The sequence below is a fragment of the Camelus ferus genome, chromosome 18 (genome assembly GCF_009834535.1).
Source record: "Camelus ferus isolate YT-003-E chromosome 18, BCGSAC_Cfer_1.0, whole genome shotgun sequence".
NCBI classification, from domain to species: Eukaryota; Metazoa; Chordata; class Mammalia; order Artiodactyla; family Camelidae; genus Camelus; species Camelus ferus.
Window position 1 is genome coordinate 11,145,750 of NC_045713.1, and position 21,841 is coordinate 11,167,590.

The 21,841-nt window shown below is 55.0% G+C and overlaps 1 protein-coding gene across 8 annotated transcripts in view; it reads right to left on the reverse strand.

The window, feature by feature from the left end:
* Positions 1 to 3,574: 3,574 nt before the first annotated feature.
* TNRC18 (trinucleotide repeat containing 18) overlaps positions 3,575 to 21,841 on the reverse strand; it is an 85,769-nt gene continuing 67,502 nt past the window's right edge. For all 8 annotated transcript variants that reach the window (XM_032459975.1, XM_032459974.1, XM_032459970.1 and 5 more), the window contains 11 exons: positions 18,424 to 18,576; positions 17,974 to 18,115; positions 15,930 to 16,047; positions 15,362 to 15,437; positions 15,165 to 15,273; positions 12,505 to 12,621; positions 11,670 to 11,834; positions 9,862 to 11,180; positions 5,645 to 5,881; positions 5,465 to 5,539; positions 3,575 to 5,093 (listed from right to left, as the gene is read on the reverse strand). In XM_032459975.1, coding sequence (XP_032315866.1) covers positions 4,887 to 5,093; positions 5,465 to 5,539; positions 5,645 to 5,881; positions 9,862 to 11,180; positions 11,670 to 11,834; positions 12,505 to 12,621; positions 15,165 to 15,273; positions 15,362 to 15,437; positions 15,930 to 16,047; positions 17,974 to 18,115; positions 18,424 to 18,576 — 2,718 coding nt within the window. In that variant the 3' untranslated portion in view covers positions 3,575 to 4,886. The remainder of the gene's footprint in view (positions 5,094 to 5,464; positions 5,540 to 5,644; positions 5,882 to 9,861; positions 11,181 to 11,669; positions 11,835 to 12,504; positions 12,622 to 15,164; positions 15,274 to 15,361; positions 15,438 to 15,929; positions 16,048 to 17,973; positions 18,116 to 18,423; positions 18,577 to 21,841) is intronic.

The following is a 21,841-nucleotide window of genomic DNA, read 5'->3' on the forward strand; positions in this document are numbered from 1 at the left end:
ATTCTTTTTATGGCTGAGTAATATTCCATTGTGTATATTTATCACATCTACTTTATCTATTCATCTGTTGATGGACACTTAGGTTGCTTCCATACCTTGGCTGTTGTAAATAGTGCTGCTGTGAACATTGAGGTGCACATTATCTTCTTGAATTAGTGTTACTGTTTTTTTCAGCAATATACCCAGAAGTGGAATTGCTGGGTCATATGGTAGCTCTATTTTCAGTTTTTTGAGAAATCTCCATACTGTTTTCCCCAGTGGCTGCATCAATTAACATTCCCACCAACAGTGTACAAGGGTTCCCTTTTCTCCATATCCTTTCCAACATTTGTTATCTATTCTTTTTGATGATGGCCATCCTGACAGGTGTGAGGTGATACCTCACCGTGGTTTTGATTTGCATTTCCCTGATGAATAGTGATGTTGAACATCGATCCATGTGTCTGTTGGCCATCTGTATGTCCTCTTTGGGAAAATGTCTATTCAGGTCTTCTGCCCATTTTTTTCCTGCCCATTTTTTAATTGTTTTTTTTTTTTTCTATGTTGAATTGTATGAGCTATTCCTATATTTTGGATATTAACCCCTTATCAGGCACATCATTTGCAAATATGTCTTTTCATTTTGTCAGTGGTTTCCTTTGCTGTGCAAAAGCTTTTCAGTTTAATTAAGGCTCATTTGTTAATTTTTGCTTTTATTTCCTTTGCTTTAGGAGACAGATCCAAAAAATATTGCTACGATTTATGTCAAAGAGCATTCTGCCTATGTTTTCTTCTAGGAGTTTTATGATTTCCAGTCTTACATTTTAAGTCTTTATGTATATGGTGTTAGACAATGTTCTAATCTTTCAGGCTTTTTATATGTAGCTGTCCAGTTTTCCCAGCACCAGTTATTGAAGAGACTGCCTTTTCTCTGTTGTATATTCTTGCCAACGTTGTCATAGATTAATTGACCATAAATGCTTGGGTTTAATTCTTGGCTTTTTATTCTGTTCCATTGACCTATGTGTCTGTTTTTGTGCCAGTACCATACTGTCTTGATTGCTGTAGCTTTGCAGTATAGTCTGAAGTCAGGGTGCATGATTTCTGCAGCTCCCTTCTTTCTCGAGATTGTTTTGCGTATTCAGGGACTTTTGTGTTTCCATAAAAATTTTAGCATTTTTTTTTCCAGCTCTGTGAAAAGTGTCATTGGTAATTTGAAAGGGATTACATTGAATCTGTATATTGCCTTGGATAGTATGGTCATTTTAACAATATTAATTCTTCCTATCCAAGAACATGGTATATCTTTCCATTTGTGTCTGTTGTCTTCAATTTCTTTCATTAGTGTCTTATAGTACAGGTCTTTTGCCTCCTTGGGTAGATTTATTCCTAGGTATTTTATTCTTTTTGGTGTGATGGTAAATGGTATTGTTTCCTTAATTTTTTTTTTATTTCATTGTTGGTGTATAGAAATGCAACTAATTTCTGTATATTCACTTTGTATCCTGCAACTGGTAAATTCACTGATGAGTTCTAGTAGGTTTCTGGTCGCTTCTTTAGGGTTTTGCATGTGTGGTGTCCTGTCTCCTGCACACCATGCCTGTTAAAGTCCTCCACCATTGTTATGTTACTGTCGGTTTCTCCCTTTATGTCTTAATGTTTTCCTTATGCATTTAGGCACTCTTACGTTGGTTGCATATATATTTACAATTGTTATACCTTCTTCTTGGATTGATCCCTTGATGATTATGTAGTGTCCTTCTTTGTCTCTTTTTAACAGTCTTTATTTTAAAGTCTATTTTGTCTGATAAAGGTGTTGCTAGTCTTTCTTTTGATTTCCGTTTGCATGGAGTACCTTTTCCCGTCCCCTCACTTTCAGTCTGTGTGTGTCTCTAGCTCTGAAGTGAGTCTTGTTGGCAGCAAATATACGGGTCTTGTTTTTATATCTGTTCAGCCACTCTGTGTCTTGATTGGAACATTTAGTCCATCTGCATTTAGGGTAATTACTGGTATGTATGTTCTTATTGCCGTTTGTTGTTTGGGGCTTGTGTTTGTAGGTTTTTTTTTTTTTATTCTCTTGTGATTTGATGACTACGTTTACTGATTTACTTGGATTCCTTTTTTTTCTTTGTGTATCTATTACAACTTTTGGTTTGTGGTTATTGTGAGGTTTTTATGTAGCAGTCTGTAGACATGTGATTAAATTGCTCATCTCTGAATCTCAAATGCATTTTAACAACCTTACACTTGTACTCTTCTCTCACAATGACTGTTTTTGTTATAATATTTTACGTCTGATTATTTTATATATCCCTTAACTGTGGGTGGGCTGGGTGAGCAGACTGCAGGATTGTGGCTTTCTGGTGTTTGCCCCCTGGTGGGTGAGGCTGGGCCAGAGGCCAGAGCAGCTTCCTGGAGAGCAAGCCAGGGCCCAGGAGTTTCTGGGGCTGCTGCCTGCCCACTGATGGGTAGAGCTGGTCCTGGCCCCTCTGGAGGGCAGGGCCGTGTCTAGACGTGGCTGTGGGCTCAGGAGGCCTTTAGGCAGCCTGACTGCTGATGGGTGGGCCATCAGCTGTATCCCCACCCAGTCAGGCGTTTGGGCTGAGGTGTCCCAGCACTGGTGCCTAAGGGCTGTTGGGTGGGGCCAGGTCTTGGCGCTAATGAGCCAGAGGGAGGATCCCACAGCGGAGACCGCCTGCACGAGCTTCCATGCACTAGACAGAGCCCCCAAGAATGGCCGCCACCACTGCGTCCCCAGGGTGAGCCACAGCTGCTCCCCTGACCCCAGCTCTCTCGGAGATGCTCCAAAGCCAGGAGGTGGGTCTGGCCCAGGTTCCTATCAAATGACAGCTTCCACCCTGGGTCCCAGAGCATGTGATATTTTGTGTGCGCCCCTTTAAGAGTGAAGTCTCCATTTCCCCCAGTCCTGTGGGACTCCCAAGATTAAATCCCGCTGGCCTTCAGAGCCAAATGTTCTGGGGGCTCATCTCCCCAGTGCAGGACCCCCAGGCTGAGCCGCCGGCGTGGGGCTCAGCACCCTCATTCCTGGGGGAACCTCTGCAGTGCAGTTATTCTCCAGCCTGGGGGGCGCCCGCCTCCTACCCGCCTCAGTGTGGTTCCTTCTTTGTGTCTTTAGTCATTGGAGACTTTTTTGGTAGGTTCCAGTCTTTTCCGTCGATGGCTGTTGTGCACGTAGTTGTGACTTTGCTCAGGGTCTTTCTGCTCCGCCTCCTTGGCTGGTCTCCAGTTCCGCGTTTTAAAGTTAGAAAAAGGAGATGCAAGTTCTCCAGCCCCAACCTGGCCAAGGAGAATGTTCTGCACTGGCGGACACGGTCCAGCTTTGGCTGCCCAGTACGGTAGCCACTAGCCATGGCTGGCTGTTGACCACCAAACACATGGTTGGTGCAACCAAGAAATCTTTCATTTCCTTTCTTTTAAATTAACTCCTGTGTAAACAGCCGCATGTGGCCAGAGGCTGCTGTCCCCCCAGAAATGCCCACACTGCCCCCCGGAGCCGCTTCTGGACACCAGGCCCACCCCAGCCCCAGAAATGAACTACTCCAGACAACCATACTTTTCCAATTATAGCTTTTTCTTTTTTTTATGAAAAAGATCACACAGAATCCGCCAACAAACAAAAAATTCCAAAAGAAACTTAAAAAAAAAGGAAAACAATAATTCCCCCAAAAAACGAAACCAAAGTCTGGCTTTTCCTTCCCTTAAGATTGTCTGGACGAGGCCTCCCGTCCCCTGGGAGGCGCGGGGGCTGCTAAGTGCTTTTGTGGGCCGAGCAGGGCCGCCGCCCTCGGCCGGCTCCCTCTCCGCCTCCCTCAGCCTCTGTTCTGAGTCCTTCTCCATCCTGGGGGCAAGTACAGTGCACCTGGGCCGGGGGGGAGCGGGGGGTGCGTTTGGGACAAGGGGCCGTGAAGCTGGGTGCTAGACACTCACAATCTAACAGGAAATAAAAAATAATATTCTGCACGTCAGAATGTGTTCGCTTTTTTTTTTTATAATTTCATAGCTATTTTTTCACAGTTTTAAAAAGTTTATATTTATATATATTTATATATATTTATCTTTATATATATAATTAAAAAGTTGACTCCATTTAAAGGCGTATGATACAGGGGAGAGAGTCTCTTGGTACAATAAAACTGTACAGGTTAAGAATTGCCGCCTCCCTCTGGGCTGGCCGGGGCCGGGATGAGGGTTTCAGCACCATCGGGGTTGTCTGTAGTGTGAGGGTCTGGGCCGGGGGGTGGGGCCTCAGGGCGCGCAGCCCCTCCACCTGGTGCCGGGCCGGTGCTCCTGGGTCCCACCCCCACCTGGCTCTGTTCCCCGAGTCCAGGCCATCCTGAGAGGGTGGAGGCCGGGCCTCTGGCAGCGCCCAGAGCAGGCCTGGCCTGGTCAGTGAGGCTGGCAGGTGTGGGGCTGCCCCTGTCCCACGGCGGGAGGCTTCGGGGTGGGCTCCATGCTGAGGGGGCTGGGCACGGGGAGGACCCACAAGCAGTGGGGACCCCCGAGCCAGCGTCAGTTTGGTTCCTTGGAAGCCCCCTCCCCTCTGAATCCCAGTCGGCATCAGCCTGGGGGCACCGGGGTCCTGGGGGCCCAGCCCGGCCAAGTGCTTACAAGGTGGGGGGGGGCCCTGGGGGGCCGGCAGAGCCATACCCTGATAGCTGAGAGGAGCCCCTGTCTGGGGGCACCGAGGGGTTGCGGGAGGGGGTCTGGAGACGTGTGCACACGTGCGCACACACGTGCATGCATACGGGCACACACATGTACACACTCACGTGCCAGGGCGTCCACGGGCACACTTGCATGCACACAACCAACGCACGTGGCCCCGAGCCGTGGCAGTGATGGCGGTGGCCCGGCGGCCCTCGGGCGCAAGGCAGCGGGCAGTGCGCTCAGCAGAGCACAGGCACGCCGTCGGTGGAGAAGATCATGCCCGTGGTGGGCTCGTAGGTGCCCGCGAGGTAGTACAGGCCCTCGCTGTCCTGGTACTTCTTGGTCTTGAGCATCTGCTCGTACTGCTCCAGGCCCACCACCAGGCACTTGTGCGACACCGTCTGCACGTCGTTCTCATCCACGTGGGAGGACTGGTACAGGGCGCGCTGCAGGCAAGGCGGGCGGGCATCAGAAAGGGAGGACCCAAGAGAGAGCCCCCGGGGAGAAGCAGAGAAACAGGATGGACAGAGACTAAGAGACCCAGGGACTGATACAGAGACAGAGAGACTAAGAAACAGAGACTGAGAGACAGAAAGGAACACACAGACCAAAAGAGACACAGAGGAGTAAGAGACCTGAGGAGTAAGAGACCAAGAGTGACAGAGATGCAGAGACTGGGAGAGACAGAGACCAGGAGCCAACAGCTCAGACTCAGAGACACGGGGTTGGGAAGCTGAGGACACGGGAGCCCGGGCCCCTCCTGCGCCGGTTGGGGAGGGTTGGCAGAGGGGCCCCCACCCACCCTGTGCCCTCTTACCTCCATGAAATCCTTCCTCTGGCTGGAGGCCCTCAGGGCCGCGGGGAGGCTGCGGCCGGACTTCTGGTCCCAGTGCTGTGTGTGCAGACGGGGGGGGGGGGGGGGCTGCGGTGAGCCTGGGCCCAGCCCCGGGGCCGGCCATCACCCCCAGCACACCCGCGCGTGCGGGGCGGCGCTCACCTGGCCCTCGTGGAGGCGCTTGCCGGGGCTGGTCTCCTCGGGGTGGTAGAACCACTTGACGCGGACGACCATGTTGCTGCCCCACGACTCCCACATGCTCTGGATGCGGCCGATGTAGGGCAGGTTGGGGCGGCCGGCCGACAGGAACACGGCGCAGTCCCCGATGCGGATCATCTCCTTGCCGCGCACGATGGCCTTGTAGAAGAGCTTGCGGGCCTTGCCTTTCATGCCACGGCGCTGCGGGCGGGCGGAGGGGTCAGGCCCAGGAGCCCCTCCCCAAACCCTGGGGCCCCACAGGGGCGGGCAGGAGGGCAAGACACCCCCTGCGTACTCTAACTGGGGAGCCCTTGTCCATACCCAGGGCAGATGGGGCCTCCAAGAGGGGCTTCCCATAAACGCAGGAGTCTGCTGCTCTTGGGGACAGTGTTGGCCCCCAAGGCTGGCAAGGGCCTGTGGATGTCCCAGCAGAATCCCCACCCCTCCCGCTGGGGCCTGATGCCAGCCCTTGAGGCACAGCCGGCCCCTGCTGACCCCCAATTTCCAGACAGGGAGGTCCAGGGAGGAGACACGGGCCATGAATCCAAGGGGCTCATGGCTGCGTCTCTGGACAGAGCACATCACTCCACGTCCCCTCGCTGCCTCGCACACTGGGGCTGCCACAAAGCAGATTCATTCAACACGCCCCGGGGTGACAGACACAGCTGGCCACTCACTGCAGAGCCTCAGTCTACACCACCCCAAGTGGCGCAAGGGCTCAGTAACAGTCAGCCCCCCAAGTGGCCTGATCAGGGGCAAGGGAGTGGGGCGTGGGCTGAGGGCTGTCCCTGAGACAGTATCAACCCCCAGGCACGGCCAACTGCCCCACCCCCTAGCTTCTCCAGGAAAGCCACTGACTGAGATCAGAGCCTGTGGCCTGCAGGGTCTGGCACTGGGCCCACATCTGCCAGGCCCATGATGTGTCTGGGTTTGTTTGTTTTTTTAAATTCATTCAACAAACATTTCCTAAAGCTTCCTTGGTGCCCTAGCCTGGGCTGGCAATGGGACAGACAGACATGCAGACTCCAAAGAGGGAAGAGACCTGCCATTAGAATCCAAAACCCACCACAGAATGTAAATTGATGCAGCCCCTATGGAAAACGGTGTGGAGATTCCTTAGAGAACTAAAAATGGAGTTTCCATATGATCCAGCAATCCCACTCCTGGGCATGTATCCAGAAAAGATGAAAACTAATCCAAAAAGACACCTGCACCCCAATGTTCACAGCAGCACTATTTACAGTAGCCAAGACATGGAAGCAACCTCAATGTCCATCAACAGATGACTGGATAAAGAAGTTGTGGTATATATACATAACGGAATACTACTCAGCCATAAAAAAGAATGAAATAATGCCATTTGCAGCAACATGGATGGACCCAGAGATTATCATACTAAGTGAAGTAAGTCAGACAGAGAAAGACACATATCCTACGGTATCACTTATTTGTGGAATCTAAAAAATGATACAAATGAACTTATTTACAAAACAGAAACAGACTCACAAACAGAAAACAAACTTATGGTTTCCAAAGGGGAAAGCAGGGAGAGGGATAAATTAGGAGTCTGGGATTAGCAGACACAAACCACCATATACGGAATAGATGAACAACAAGGTCCTACTGTATAGCACAGGGAACAATATCCAATATCCTGTAATGAACTATAATGGAAAAAATATGAAAAAAAATGCATATATATGTATAACTGAGTCACTCTGTAGTACACCAAAAAGTAACACAATATTGTAAATCAATTCTACTTCAAAAAAAAAATCAGAAACCAAAAAAACTCCCAACTCACCACAGCACCAGGCAGCTCTGGGATGTCACCGCACCCAGGGGAAAATGTCTGAGAAGCCAGGCCTGAGCAAAGCTCTGCTCTGCCCTCACGTGGAGCCAGCACCCGTTCACCTCAAACTGCTTTAAAACTCTCATTTCCCTTCTCATACTGGCCACTAGGTGGCTCTGAAGCTCCCCCTGCTTTTTTTTTTTTTTTTTTTTTTTTGGCCTAAACAGGAAAAACCTACGTGCTAATTTCCTACTTTATCCAGCTGTCCCTTTTCTACTCTTATCACTGGATCCCTGGTAGTGACAGATCTTTTGATGTCCAAGCCACTGATTTCTTACTGTTCTGTAAACTGCTCAAATTATTTTCAGCTCAAGGCATGGTATAAGCTGATTCAAGGTGAGACAGTCGGCTAAGATTTCTAAACCAACTCATCTTTGACAACAGTTATGTTTCTTGGCATCCATGACTACTCTCCGCACGGACTCACAGATGTCCCCCTCGGTCCACGGGCTCCCTAGTGGGGCTGACCCCGGCCCCCACTGGCAGGCACAGGACTTGATCTGGCCAATCCAAACATCCCACCGTCTTCCTGGGTATTGTAATTGGCTCAGGGATGGGCTCAGGACCTAAGCCAAACATGTCCCACCAACTTTAGCCTGAACCCCTGGGAGAAAGACACATCCTTCCTACCGTCACTTCTGAGCTGGCAGGTCAGCTGAAAGTGAAGGGCTCCCTGTTGCCAAGAGGGGAGGGGCTGCCAGAGAAGAAGACCAGCACAAAGAAAGGAAGGAGAAGCTGAAGCCTGAAGCACAGGCCCAAGAGTGGGTCTGAAGACGGCCTTTGGGCCCCTGGATCCAGCTGTACCTGAAGCTGACCACCCTGGACTGTTCTGGTAAATGAATTTGGCCCTATGCTCTAACCTCTGCAGCAGTAAGCACTCTCAATGACACTGACATTGGAACCTGCAAATGGCAGATGCTAAGATAAGGAACAGGCCAATCACCATGGGGGCAGGGCAGTGAGGACGTGCCTGTCCTCAGCTCAGAAGCTATGGCTCCTTGATTTGTTCCTGGATAAAGTGCCTGCCAGGATCAGGACTCCAGGGGGCCTGGTCTGGAATGTCAGAGTGGGGCTTGTCAGGAAAGCTCCTACAAGAATCTACGTGCTCAAGTTTGCTGTCTCCAGTGGGGACCTTGCCAAGAGAGCCTGTGTCAGCCAGGAGCCAGCAATCCAGGGGGGTTTAAAGTCAGATAAGCTTACGCCCTGCAGGGTTGGAGAAGCGGATCATCTGCCCCAGAGTCAAGGAGGTGCCTCAGAGGCAGGGGAGCCAGAGGAGAGCAGGAGCTGTGGGGGAGGTCCCCGACTTCCTGCTCTGCACCCCTTGCCTGACAAAGGGGGGAACCCCACCCTATTCTCAAGAGCCTTTGGGGTGCAGCCTGAGTGGGGGCCCTAAAAGGCTGATGCTAAGACAGGATCCCCCAAGCCAGTCTTGATTCAGAACACCCCCCCTTGCCCGCTTCTCCAGCCTTGTTGACGCACCCCAGGAAGCTGACTAATACAAACATGCCAGAAGCTTCCCAAGCTCTTCAGAGGTACAGTGCTAGAGACCCTTTGAGTTCATCACTGTCAACCCCAACCCCTAAAATCTGCCTGGCAGAACTGGCGTCAGAACCAGCAGGGTGCCCCCTCCAAGCCCAGCTCTGGTGTGGTGATGGCGGAGGCTGTGGGTGAACCAGCGGGCTACACCTGTGGACCAGGGGCCTGGGGTGGACTGGTGACCACCACACTGTCCCCCTTCTGCACACAGAACCTGTGTGTGTGTGCACGTATATGCAGTTACATGTGTGTGTGTACGTGCGTTCATGTGTGCATGCACGTGTGTCTGTGTGTGCACAAGGCACAGGGAGGGCCAAGGGGCTCCTTCTGCAGAACAACCGTGGCCATAAGACTCAGACACAGCCAACCAGAACATTCTGCCTTCGAGCCACACTGATTAGCTCAGGGGTGGGAAGTGATCCAGCCAGGCCCAGCAGACCCAATCCTGGCAAACAGAGGGAAAGAAGTGCTTTCTGCCGTGACTGCTAAGCTGGCCGGCCGGCAGCCTCCAGCCATTCGTTTTCAGTGGGAATGAAGCTCAGGGAAAGCAAGCCAGGCTGCTTGGCAAGCTGTTTTGAGAGACCTGGCCGCACGGTAACTAAAGGCCCATGAAAGGGATCTGCGTGGGCCACCTGGGTTCCGCAGGGGACGGACCTGGGGCCTGGGGACTAGAGGGAGGGGAGTCAGGGAGAAGCCACGCCCGTCACCCCCCCTCACTGTGGGGCTACTGGGAGGGCTGGGGAAGGGTGCTCAGGACACCCCCCCACCCCCGGCCCCTCCAACACCGAGCTACCTGGGTGGGCTTCCCGAACCACTTCCAGAGCTGCCGGGCAGGCAGGAAGGCGGCGATCTTGGGCCGGTTCTCCACGGACGGCAGGCGCTGCCGCTTGGCCAGCTCCTTGGTGGTGGGGAGGTGGACGCCCTCTCTCTTCTTGGGTCGGCTCTTGGCCCCGGCCCCGGCCTGAGCCTTGGGCGGCGGGGGCTGCGGTGGGGGGGCCTGGGGCGCGGGCGCCGGCGCCTTCTTGCCCGGGGAGTGGGCCGAGGAGCGGGCCTTGCCCGCCTGCTTGGGTGCCTTGCTGGGCAGGGCCGGTGGGGCGGAGGGACCAGCCGTGGGGGCAGGGGCGGCCTCATCGTCTGAGCTGCAGGAAGAATCGTCTGTGGTGGAGGAAGAGGACGAGGAGGAGGACGAGGAGGAGGAGGACGAGGAAGAAGAGGAGGAGGAGGACGAGGACGAGGAGGAGGACGAGGACGAGGAAGAAGATGAAGAGGAGGACGAGGACGAGGAGGAGGACGAGGACGAGGAGGATGAGGAGGAGGACGACGAGGAGGAGGACGAGGAGGACGCCCTGGAGCTGGAGGCACCGCAGCTCCGGCCACCGCCGCCGCCCTGGGCCTCCTCCTCGCCCTCGGTCTCTGAGCTGCTGCTGCTGCTGCCACTGTCACTGCTGCTGCTGCCGCCGCCGCTCTCCGACTCCTCGGCCCCGTCCTGCTCGGCCCGGCCCTTGTCTGGGCTCTTGGGCTTCCCCGAGTCCTCGAACGAGAGCGCGGCCCCGGGCTCCTGGGCCAGCTCGCCATCCGCGGCCTTGGGTCGGGCCGCCTTGGGCTCGCCGCCGCCCGCTGCCGGCGGGTAGCTGCCCAGGCCCAGCAGGCCCTTGGGCTCCTGCCAGCCCCCAGCCCCAGGGTCCTCCCGCAGCAGCAGGGCCTCCTTGGCCTTCTTGCTCTTGGGCGAGGTCACACCCTCGTGGTCCAGCTTGACGAGCAGCTCAGCCTCCTCGCCAGGCCTCCGGGCGCCCTTGGAGGCCGCCTCCTCAGCGGCGCGGGCCTTCTTGGGCTTGGGGCGGGTAGCGGGCATGGTGACGAGCGGGGCGGGAGCCAGGGCTGCGGGGGTCGCCGGCAGCTCCCCAAAGGGCTCTGGAGCTGGGCAGCTGGCGAAGGTGGATGGCACGACGCTTGGCTGTGGCGGTGCTGGGCGAGCCTTGGGGGCTTTGGCCCGCTTGTCCACGGGTTCTGGGGGGCTCTTCTTGGAACTTGGGGTGCTGATTGGCTCCAAGGCCAAAGGGGTACTGGGGACCTCATCCGTTGAGCCCCCCTCCTCCAGGACAGCAGCTCTGTCTAGAAGAGAGAAGTAAAATGCACGCTGAGGCCAGGGCCAGGGCCAGGGCTTCTGTCGAGGTGCCGCCGGTCCCTCCGCCCCGCCGGCCCTGCCCAGCAAGGTACCCAAGCAGGCGGGCAAGGCCCGCTCCTCGGTCCACTCCCTGGGCAGGAAGGCGCCGGTGCCCATGCCCTGCAGAGGGTGGGCGGCAGCGGCTTGGGGTCTGGAGACAAGTGGCTCTCTCACACTGTCGTCCACGCATGTTGGCCCCGATCTGGCCCCTGAGCCTGAAGCACTTTGCTCTGGAATCCAGTGGGAGCACAGGCTGGATGAATCTCAGCTCTGCCTCCGACAGATCAACATGCCTCCCTGAGCCTCAGTTCCCTAATCTGTCAAAAAGTCTGAACAGCCTGGTGACATAGAGCCCCACAGAGGCGGGGAGCGGTCTCCGTGCAGAGGCCCGTGTGTGCAGGCCTGGTGTCCCGGTGGGCCGGGCACAGCCGACGTACCGCTCTTGGCTTTGGTGCTGGGTTTCCGTCCACGGCCCCGCGCCTTGGCACCAGACTCCTCGGACCCAGGCGTGGCCCCATCTTTGCTGTCCCCAGTGTCCTTGCTGGTCTTCCGGCTGCGGCGCTTGGCGCTCGGCACCAGGAGGGCCGGGGACGGCTCAGCACCTGCCGGGCAGGACAGACTGTGGCTCAGGCCTGGGTCTCCATTCCCCTGGCCCCCAGAGTGTCGTCTGTTGTGGGGAGAAGGGATGGGGAGGAACCCGATGACACGGCAGACCCATTTGGCCTGCCCGGATAGCTGGGAGGCCCCGAAGCGGGGATGCAGCTCAGGTGTCTACACACAGGCTCCACAAGGGTTCCTCCAGTGAATGAGCCGGGCTCACTCTGCGGTTTTAATGATCCATTTGAAGGATGTTCTGGAAGTCAAGCAGTCCTGCATCTGAATCCTGCCTCTGCCTCTAACTAGTCACTGGACCCTGAATAAGCCATTTCACCTCCTTAAACCCCAGTTTCATATTGGTCAAAGTGATGGAACTTCCAGACACATAGGACCAGACAAGACCTGGACACTATCACGGACACACGAGAGTATAAGTGTCAGTAACATTACTGATCCCTGCCCTGGCTGGGACCGCCCAGCCTGTGGCTGGTCCCATGGGCCTCGGGATGCAGACCTGGGAAGCCCTGGGACAGTCCTCGGGATCCCACCCTGGGGGTCCCCACCCACACTTTCTGCCACTTCCACCCCCGTGGGTGCAAACGGTCCAAACTGCAGAAAGAGCCAAGAGCCGGCTTGAAGGGGTCACCCCAGCTGGGTGGCAGGATCACCACTCACACTGGATCTTATAGTCAGGAGGCAGGAGGCGGATGTGGGAGAGGGGGATCCTCCCAGTGTCCCCGTCATCGAACTCCACGGTGATCAGGTCCCCATCATCCTCGAGGCCCAGCAAGCCTGGTGGAAGAAGGGCAGGGTCAGGGAGGCGGGCGGACCTGTGGCTCCCAGCAGGCACAGGGCATGGAGGGGAGTACAAGGGTGGGTACGCAGTGGAGCAGAAAGTGTCTTCAGAGCCACACAGTACTGGCGGGGTACAGGCTCCCCTGTTCCAGCCAAATGTGCCCCAACTTTGGGACACATGCCTGTGCCACTCCCAAGACCCCCAGACCAACAAAGGCACGGCTAGGGTGGGACCACCAAGGACAAAGGGAGCAGTCAAGGGGCTAGTGGTGGTGACAGTGCCTGCGTTCCGGAAGACATTGGTGTGGATGAGCAGAACTGCCTTCATTCTGGGCTCTCTGCTCGGTCAGGGGCCTGGAAGGAGGCGACACCACCGAGAAGGAACCCGGTTTTCACAGGCGAACCCTGGAAAGACTCAGCCCTGGGGAGCCCTGGGACACCCTCTGCTGAGCACCAAGCTCCTCTGCAGGCAGGTGTGTGGGGGACCCCACCACTGGACAAACCAGGGGTCACATGGCAGCAGGAGCTGGGAGGTTTATGCCTGGAAACTGAGCACAGCAGAGGGTGGTGGGCACCCTGCTGACCAGGGGTGATGGGGAGTCCACACTAAGGATGACCCCCAGCCTCATTCCCAAGCGCCAGGCGCTGAATCTGGATCCCCGAGGACAGAGGCCTTGGGCCATCTGATGGGAGAAGAGCCACAGGTGCTTATACTTGGTGTCCCCCAACAAGACGTTCCTGCCACCGCTGTCAGGAGGGCCTGCCCACACATGGAGCTTACAGCCTGCTTGCTAAGGAGCTCCAGTGACCAAAGAACAGCCTCTAATAAAAGACACAGAACAGAGAGGTTCTGGGAACTCAAAGAACAAGCACAGAGCCCCCACAGAGAGAGGAAGGGAAAAGCAGAAACGTAACGTGAAAACGACGTATCCTTGGAAAATGTATACGTGAAACAAAAAGAGGTTATAAAAGAAAAGAACAGTCAGAGAATGAGAAAGAACTGCTGGGAATTTTTTTTAATGACAGCAGAAATATCCAAAATTCAATGGAAGAGAGAAGGTAAGAGTTGAAGAAATCTTCCAGAAAGTTTAACAAAAAGATAAAGAAATAGACAACATTGGGGGGAAAATAAAAACCAGTGTTGAGGGCCACCAGATGTGTGAGTTCCAGGGGAAAGAGAGTAAGAGAGATGGAAATCTCAAAGAAGGAATACAAGGGAAGTTTCCAGGAATGAAGGAAATTTGCCTCAAAGTCTAAGCCCCCTTCCCCCAAACGCCCAACAAAACACACACACACACACACACACACACACACACACACACACACACACACACACACACAGAGCAAGCACATGATTCCATCTAGGAATTATGAGAAGATTCTCATTTTCCAGAGGTTTTTAAAAAGCCAGTTTTTCATGAAGATGTGGGAATAACCCTGGCGCTGAATGCCTCCAACATCAAAATCTAGGTAGAAATGGAACAGTGACTTTGAAAAGGTGAGGTGAAATTACTTCCAGCCTAGAACTTACACCAGCTCAAGTCACTCCGAAGAACAGGCTGGAACAAGGCGATCTGAGGCACGCGTGTACTGGAGGAACCTACCTCCCATGGACCCTTTCTCAGAAAGCCACACGCTGGGGGGGGGGGGGGGGGGCGTGGCACAGGAGAGAGAGGACTGGAAGGCTCAGACTGACGCGCAGGAAAGTCCCGCGGGTGACACCCGTGAGGCAGCAGGGGGACAGACTGCTCTGGGAGAGCTGCATCAAGACGCACTTTGACCTTTTTAAGAAGACTTCCTGCCCAGCATCCCCAGTCCCCACCTTCTGGATTTGTACGGGTGACGTCAGGTGGCCAAGAGGCAGGCGACACCTGGCACCTGGTTTTGTTCTCTGGATATAACAAACATCCACATCCTCGTCTCCTGGACAAGGTTTTGCAACGCCGAGGGGCGCGCCGTCTGTCTGTCTGTCTGACGCCCAGAGCCACGGCTTCTGGGCTACCTGCTATTTTGCCTGGCTTCCAATCTCTCTCATCTGCTGACAACGTCAGCTTTCCTGGGGAAGCCACCTTCCCATCTCTCGGTCCACACACAGAATGAGGACATCAGTCTCACTCGTGAGCAAAGACGAGCACAAGACCGGGGCCGGCGGATCAGACTCATGGCAGTCAGTGAAATCCACGTGACCCAAGCCAGGTCAGTGGGGCTCCATCCCAGGACTCGCACGGGAAAAGGGGGTAGTTCTCTGATGGCAGGGTTTGTTGAGATGGTGAGATACAGCCCCCAGGAGTCCGGTGTGAAGCCAGCATGGGCGAGAGCACCATGGGCTGATGGATGCTGGGAGCTGAGTCCTGAAGACACTGTGCGAACAGTACCAGGGTCCGACCCTGCCCAAAGGCCCTGTCTGTCTGCGTTTATACAAGCTGATAAAACTATGCGTAAGCCCATGTGAGTTGGGTTTCAGGAACTGAATGAATCCATGCTGACAGGCTAGGAAACCGGGTGCCAGGGAGGGTCTTGAGGAGAGGGGAACATCTCACCTCGGACCACGGTGCCCGGGTAGAGGCAGCGGTACTGCTGGCTCCAGTAGGCCGCGATCCTGGTCCCTTGCGGCAAGAAGCGAGTGGAGGCCGGCCTCACATCGATGATCTGGGAAGGTGAAGGATTGAGTGCCAGGTGGTAACAGGGACAGCCCCAGCCCCATCCTCCCAGCAGCCCCGCTCCCCCTCCCCCTCACCGCCTCCTGCAGCAGCTGCTCCAGGCAATAGATGTGGGGCCGGTTCCCGCGTTCACCCTCCACCACCACACGGTATCTGCAAGGCCAGGGCAAGTGTGCTGTGAGGTTCCCATGGGGAGCCCCGTGCCCCAGACTCCCGGCCCCACCAGTGAGCACCAGCTCTACCTCCTGGACTACCAGGATGCCATGCTGGAGCTTGAGGGTTTTCTGACTTGCTGTGTAAACCTGGGGCAGGTCCCTCCCCTTCTGGGCCTCCATTTCCTCATCGGCACAGCTAGGGGCCACAGATCCACGAGAGGCCTGCACGCTCTCCCCTGCTCCTTCCCACTGAGCCCCTGCCACCTGGGGGCCCGCCGTGCCCACGCTGGCACACCCTCAGAGTGCACTGTCCTCCCAGAGTCCTCCGAGCTGGCCCAAGCCCCTGCGAGGGACGCACCACTAGCCCAGCCCTGTGGAGGGGAAGCTGCAGCTCAGAGAGGTAAAGCTATGTGCCTGGAGATGCCCAGCCAGGCCCCCTGGACACAGGACTGGGTGACAGTCTTCGGGCTCCCAGCCCGGCCCTACTCACATGTCCGGCGAGTGCACGGTCTGCACGTGCCCCGCATACAGCAGCTTGTCATCCATGGGGATGAGCACGCGCAAGCCGTCCTTCAGCTCGTCCTTGTCAATGATGCAGGAGCGAGGGGCTGCGGCGGGGGCAGTGAGGCAGGGGCAGCGTGAGACCCTCCCTCCCCGTGTCTCCCCTCTGCCAAGCCAGCCTGGTCACCCTCATCACCCCTCCCAGAGGGGAAGGCCCAGGGTGCCTGCAGGCCTGTGTGTGGGTAGCTTGCACCACTGTGCGCCCGCACAGACGGGCTCCCCTCCCAGCCCCAGTGGCTGCCAAGATCCCAGGCAGCTGTGAACCCGGGGTGACAACTTGCATGTGTTGCCCCTCCCCTCCCTCTGGGCCCCGGCTCTGCGTCCTCAGACTCCACCGCCGCCCCCTCAGCCACACCCCCAAGGCTGTGCCACTAGCTGTCCCACTGGAAAGCTGTCTGCTCTGGTGGAAACCGATTCCCACAGCCAGGCTGTCCGCACTCCCCTCCCCACTCCCCTATCTCCCCCAGGCCTCAGCCCAAGGCTGCCACTCCCTATCGCCGCCAAGGGCCACTCCCCGGTTTACACCATCCCTTCCTGGGACCCCCGCCCCAGGCGCCCCTCAGTTCTCCTCCTCTGGGCCCCGCCACGCTGTTTCGGCCCCTGGGGGCTGCTCTTCTCTCCCTGCAGGACCTTAAGTCTGGCCCCTCCTCGTTGTTATCTCACACAGAGACCCACGGCCCGCTGGGCAGACAGAACAATGGGCCCACTTCCTGGTCCCTGCCTGAACCTCCACCCCGGCCACAGCCTCGCCGTGGGTGGAGTGGACTTCCCACCTCTCCACCTTGGGCATGGCCACATACCTTCCTCTGGACAGTGGACAAGGTTAGGAAGTGCTTGATTCTGGACCTGGGCCTCAGGAGGCCTCAAAGTTTCTACTCTCCCTCTTGAAGCTCTGGCTGCAGGGCCACGAGAAGCACACACTTTGGCCAGCCCAGTGGTCCAGGTGGATAAGTGGCAGGGGGGCAGAGGAGTCCCTGCATCAGCGGACCCCTAGCCATCCCATCATTATGGGAGCAAGCCTAGATGAGGCCAGCCCCACCACCCTGCTGACAACTTATTGCCACCCACCACTGAGTCTGAGCAGTTGGCTGTTACATAGCAGTAGCTGACAGATACACTCCTAAACCAGGTGACAAAGTTCTTCAGGGTTGACTCTGCTCCTCCTCTCTCTCCATCCTCATCCCCATCCAATTCATATCCTCAGTCTCTCCTCCCAGCTCCAGGTCCCCAGGTCCAAGTGCCTGCTGAATGTCACAATCCTGGGATACCCTCTGGGCAGCCCCAACTCCAGCCAGCAAAGCCCAGCACATGATCATCCCCTGCTCCCCTCTGTGATCCATCTCAATGACAGCTGCTCCCCATCCCCCAGTACCCATCCACACCTCTTCTCCCCTCACCTGCTCACACAGCCCAGCCCACAGCCCACGTGATCTCCCTCCTAATGAGCTCAAACCCACCCTGTCTCCCTCCCTGCTGCCACCACAGCAGCCCCACCATCACTCATCTGGATCCTTACAACAATCCTCTCAACTGAGCTCCCTGCCCACCAACCCTTTCCCCAGCCCCTCCAACTCCTCCTCTACTCAGCAGTCAGAGTTCATTTCTAAACTGATCTGACCACACTGATCTCCCACCTACGACCTCTGACAGCTCTGTGATTACATCAGGACGAGGACCAAACTCCTACCCAGGCCCTCGAGACTCTGGGTGGTCTGCTTCTGCCTGCTCCCTAGCCCAAGGCTGCTCTCTCACCCCCTGCTTACCAACCCAGAGTCAGGCTGGCCCTCCTTGAGTTTACCGGTGGTACTGTGCACCCACCCAACCCCAGGGCCTTTGCACATGCCATCCCCTGTCACTCTATTCCCCACCCATCTCCATGCTAGCTTAGCCCATCTTAGGCCCTGGTGACTGCTCCATGGGAACCTCCTGCACTGTCATATTCCAGGCCCAAGTCAACATAGCATCACAGGTACCCGGAGTTAGTGGCCGCTCCACAGTCCCGCCACGTGGCAGATGCTCGTCCTCAGAGAAGCTTGAGTCTTGGTTGGGTTCAAAGTCCTCCTCGGCAGCCATGCTCTCCATGAGCTTGCTCACGGCTCCCCCCTTCCCCCGGTTCTGGGGACAGAGAAGGACAGACCATCTGCTTAGGGCATGACAACCGAGTCCTGCCCAGCCAGGACCCTCCCTGGAAATCTGGGGTCACAGTCAGGCCATGATGGGGTCTGCCATGTGGGCAGTGGGGCCCCAGCTGGGTCACCCCCTAGGCCAGGAGAAGGACGAAATGGGCTGAGGCAGCCACATGAGGGATGGGTGAGATTGAGGGGACACCCAGGCAGGCCCCCCTTCGTCAAGCAAGCAGAGCAGTTCACCCAAGCCCGGGCCCATGGGGAGCAGGGACCTGCCTTGTGGCCAGCAAGCCTCACCTCCTTTTTCACCTCCTTCCCTTTGGCCTTGGCCTTGCTCCTCTTGGCAGCGGCTGGGGAGCTGGTGTGAGGGGCCCGGGCCTCGGGGGCCAGGGCGGGGCCGCGGGGCGGGGGCAGTGAGCCTCCAGACCCTGCCTCCTTCCCCTTCTTCTTCTGGGGAGGGAGCAACAGAGTGGCCGTCAGAGGGTAGGGGAGGCCCAGGTCCCGCTGCTCACCCTCGCAAGAGAGGAACGAAACACCCTCCCACCCCCGGCAAGTATTTCTGGTTTTAATCTTGTTTTATTACTGCCATGTATCACCTATTGTTTTTTTTTTTTTAAAGAGACAACACACTAAAGTGTATAAACATTAGTTCCTCTCCAAGGATGCCACCAACCGCAGAGGTTAACTAGAGGGACCAGTAACAACATGGCGTGTCCTTCCAGAACCTTCCACAAGCACGTATCATCATGGAAACACGCAGGCTATGCAGTCACATTTGTGCACACCCAGTACTTTTATTTTTAAAACACAGACTGGAATTTACCAAAAGTTCCACTTTGCAACTTTCCCCTCCTGGCATGTCTACTATACACAGAGGTGGCCTCACTTTTAATTTTTAACAGCTGCCCAAGGTGCCTCAGTGGGGGGATCCAAAATTCACGTGACCACCCCCTCATGGTGGACATGAAGGCCGCCTCTTTTTTCCCTCTTCCAAATGAGGCCACAGAAAACGACAGAACCAATTCATCCTACAGGCACATTCCTGGAAGGAGCGTTTAAAACCGCACCGCTGCCACCTGTGCTGCTTCCCAATAGTCCAGCAGTGGAGGGGCGCCACATCTGCGCCAGCTCAGCACCCCCTGGGGTGGCTTGGGGATGCTCCCCGCACTGGTGAAGCGCAAGCTGGGCCGGGGCACAGCTCCATTTGTCAAAGGAGTGGAAACAACCTAGATGTCCAGCAAGCTGGTGCGTCCACAGATACAGTTACAAGATTTATCGCAGTGGCCCAGAGTCCCTTCCGAGGAAGAGACGCTGGCGTGGGAAGTGAAGTGATGCTACTCTGGGCAAGAGGCAGGCTCAGGCTACAGAGGTCACGGGGCGGCGGGGGTCGGGGGTCACTTTATGCCTTTTAAAACAGACGTGCCTAACATCCAACGACCAAGTCGAGGGGCCAGGGGAGATGGAAAATTAAGAAATAGGAAAATGGAAGACTGGGCCAATGTTACCAAGACAACAGCAGAATTCACAGCTTCCACATTAGACTAGTGAAATTCAAAGCAAACAGCATTAAAAGGAACAAAATGGGAAATGTTATAAGGACAAAAGCTATGCGTTTTAATCCCCACTTGGGGGGAGGAAAATATATATATAACACACATTGTATCTTCTTGTTTCCGATGCATATTTTAATCCTAGTATCACTTCTGAGATCAGAAGGCACCTTGGGGGTTGAAGGATCATTTTTCACATGGTTATGTCTCCTTTTCCCCTACTTCTGTTACCACATAACAGTTCATCTTAGGGTGCCCGTCTCCGCAGCTGTACACACAGGGGCAGGGGGAGTCAACAGCAAGAAAAGTCATCTCCGAGTGGATTTTCACTTTCTTCCTTTTCATCATCCAAATCACTGTTACAATCAGATAAAACTGATAACTGTTCTTTTTTCATTGACCAGAAAGCCCATTTCTGGGAAACTTTTTTTTTTTTAACAAGAAAGTAATTCCAAAAGTGACAAGTTCTGTACACAGAACAGAGATGTTCAGTGCTTGTAGTAATTATGACAGCAAAATATCATCGTCAACCAAATCACAGACGGCTAGCATGGTTGATGGTGGGAGATACTGAAAACCACTACAGGATAGCCAGATGGTGGGATGTTATTCAGCCATTTAGAGATAGTGATTTTTAAAAAAATAAAGTAAAATAAAAGCTTATGGTATATGGAAATGCACGAGCTATAATGCCAAGTCTGAAAAGCAAGATACAAAAGTGTATCTCACAAAACTATGAACAGTGGTTGTTCCTGGAGTAATTTCCTTGATGCCTGACTTCTCCTTTTGTTGACAATGTATTCTGTTCCAGTCTCTTACTGTATCATCAGAAGGCTGGGATCGGGTGAGCCCCTGGTCCTCTCTCTCCCCACCAGAAGATGCCATCTCGGGAAAGGCCGAGAGAGGCAGGGTGGCCCTATGGTTAAGGCCCACGGTCTGGCTCTGGACCCACAGTGTTTGAAGCTCAGCTCTGATGATCATTAGCTGCTGGGCTACCTGGGCAGGTTCCAGGCCTACCTGTAAAGTGCAGTTAATATGAGTAACCTACTCACGTGGCTTTGTGAGTATTCGACTGTGACATCCTAAGAAATTTCTATTTGGTCTCGGCCCCCTTTCCTAACCCAGAGCTCCTAAATCCCTTGGAATTTCCTAAGTCACAGGAGGGTCTTTTGTTCTAATGAGGTGACTCTTGGTGAGCCCTTGCATGGCTTCAGGATGGAGCCTGGTCACCAGAAAGACCAGCCACAACTTGAGGCATGACATTTTCAGCCCCACCCCCACATCCTCCAGGGACAGGCGAGGGACAAGACTGAGTTACTCATCAACCGTGCCTCCGTGATGACGCCTCTGTGCGTCTCCTCCGATGGGTTGTTCCTGAGTTGCATCCTTTACGATAAACTGTAAATGTGAGTAAAGTGTCTTCCCATGTTCTGTCATTCTGGCGATTTATCAGCCCACAGAGGTGGTCATGAAAATCCCTGATTTATAGCCAACTGGTCAAAATGCATAGGTGATAATCTGGGACTCGGCGACTGGCGTCTGAAGTGGGGGTGGGGTGGGCAGTCCTTGGGGGCTGAGCCCTTCACCTGAGGGGTCTGCACCAACTCTGGGTAGTTAGTGTCAGACGTGTCATGAGCAGAGTCAAAGTTCTCCTTTACCAACAAGTCAAGTAAATGTGGTAAAAGTGGTTGGAACATGCCTGGCCCCTACCATGGGTCACCTGGTCTAATCATCATCATTATTTATTATTCCAGCACCTTCTCTCCGGGGGCCAGAAAAATCTGAGACGGCTTCAGCCGTGAGGAAACCAGAGGTGAGCACAAATCAAGGTGCCTGTGGAGGACACTCGAATGCAGCCCTGCCTTCATTACCACCCATTATCAGGAAACCAATGCCGAGTCTCACCCCTTTTTGTGGCTTTCTCTAGAATGACAGTTATTTGAGGGTTTGCCCTTCATCAGGGACACAGGGTGGAGAAGCCTGAGTCAGAAAGACCACTGTCCAGAGCTGGCTGTTAGGTCTCAATGCAACCACCTCAATGGGGAACAACTGGCCATTAGCTTCCTAGCAGCCAGTGCAAGAAGGGAAACAGGTCTAATCATCAGAGTTCTTGAAAAGCCAGTGTTCTTAGCTTGCCACGTAGGCGGTGGGAATTCAGGGAGCTG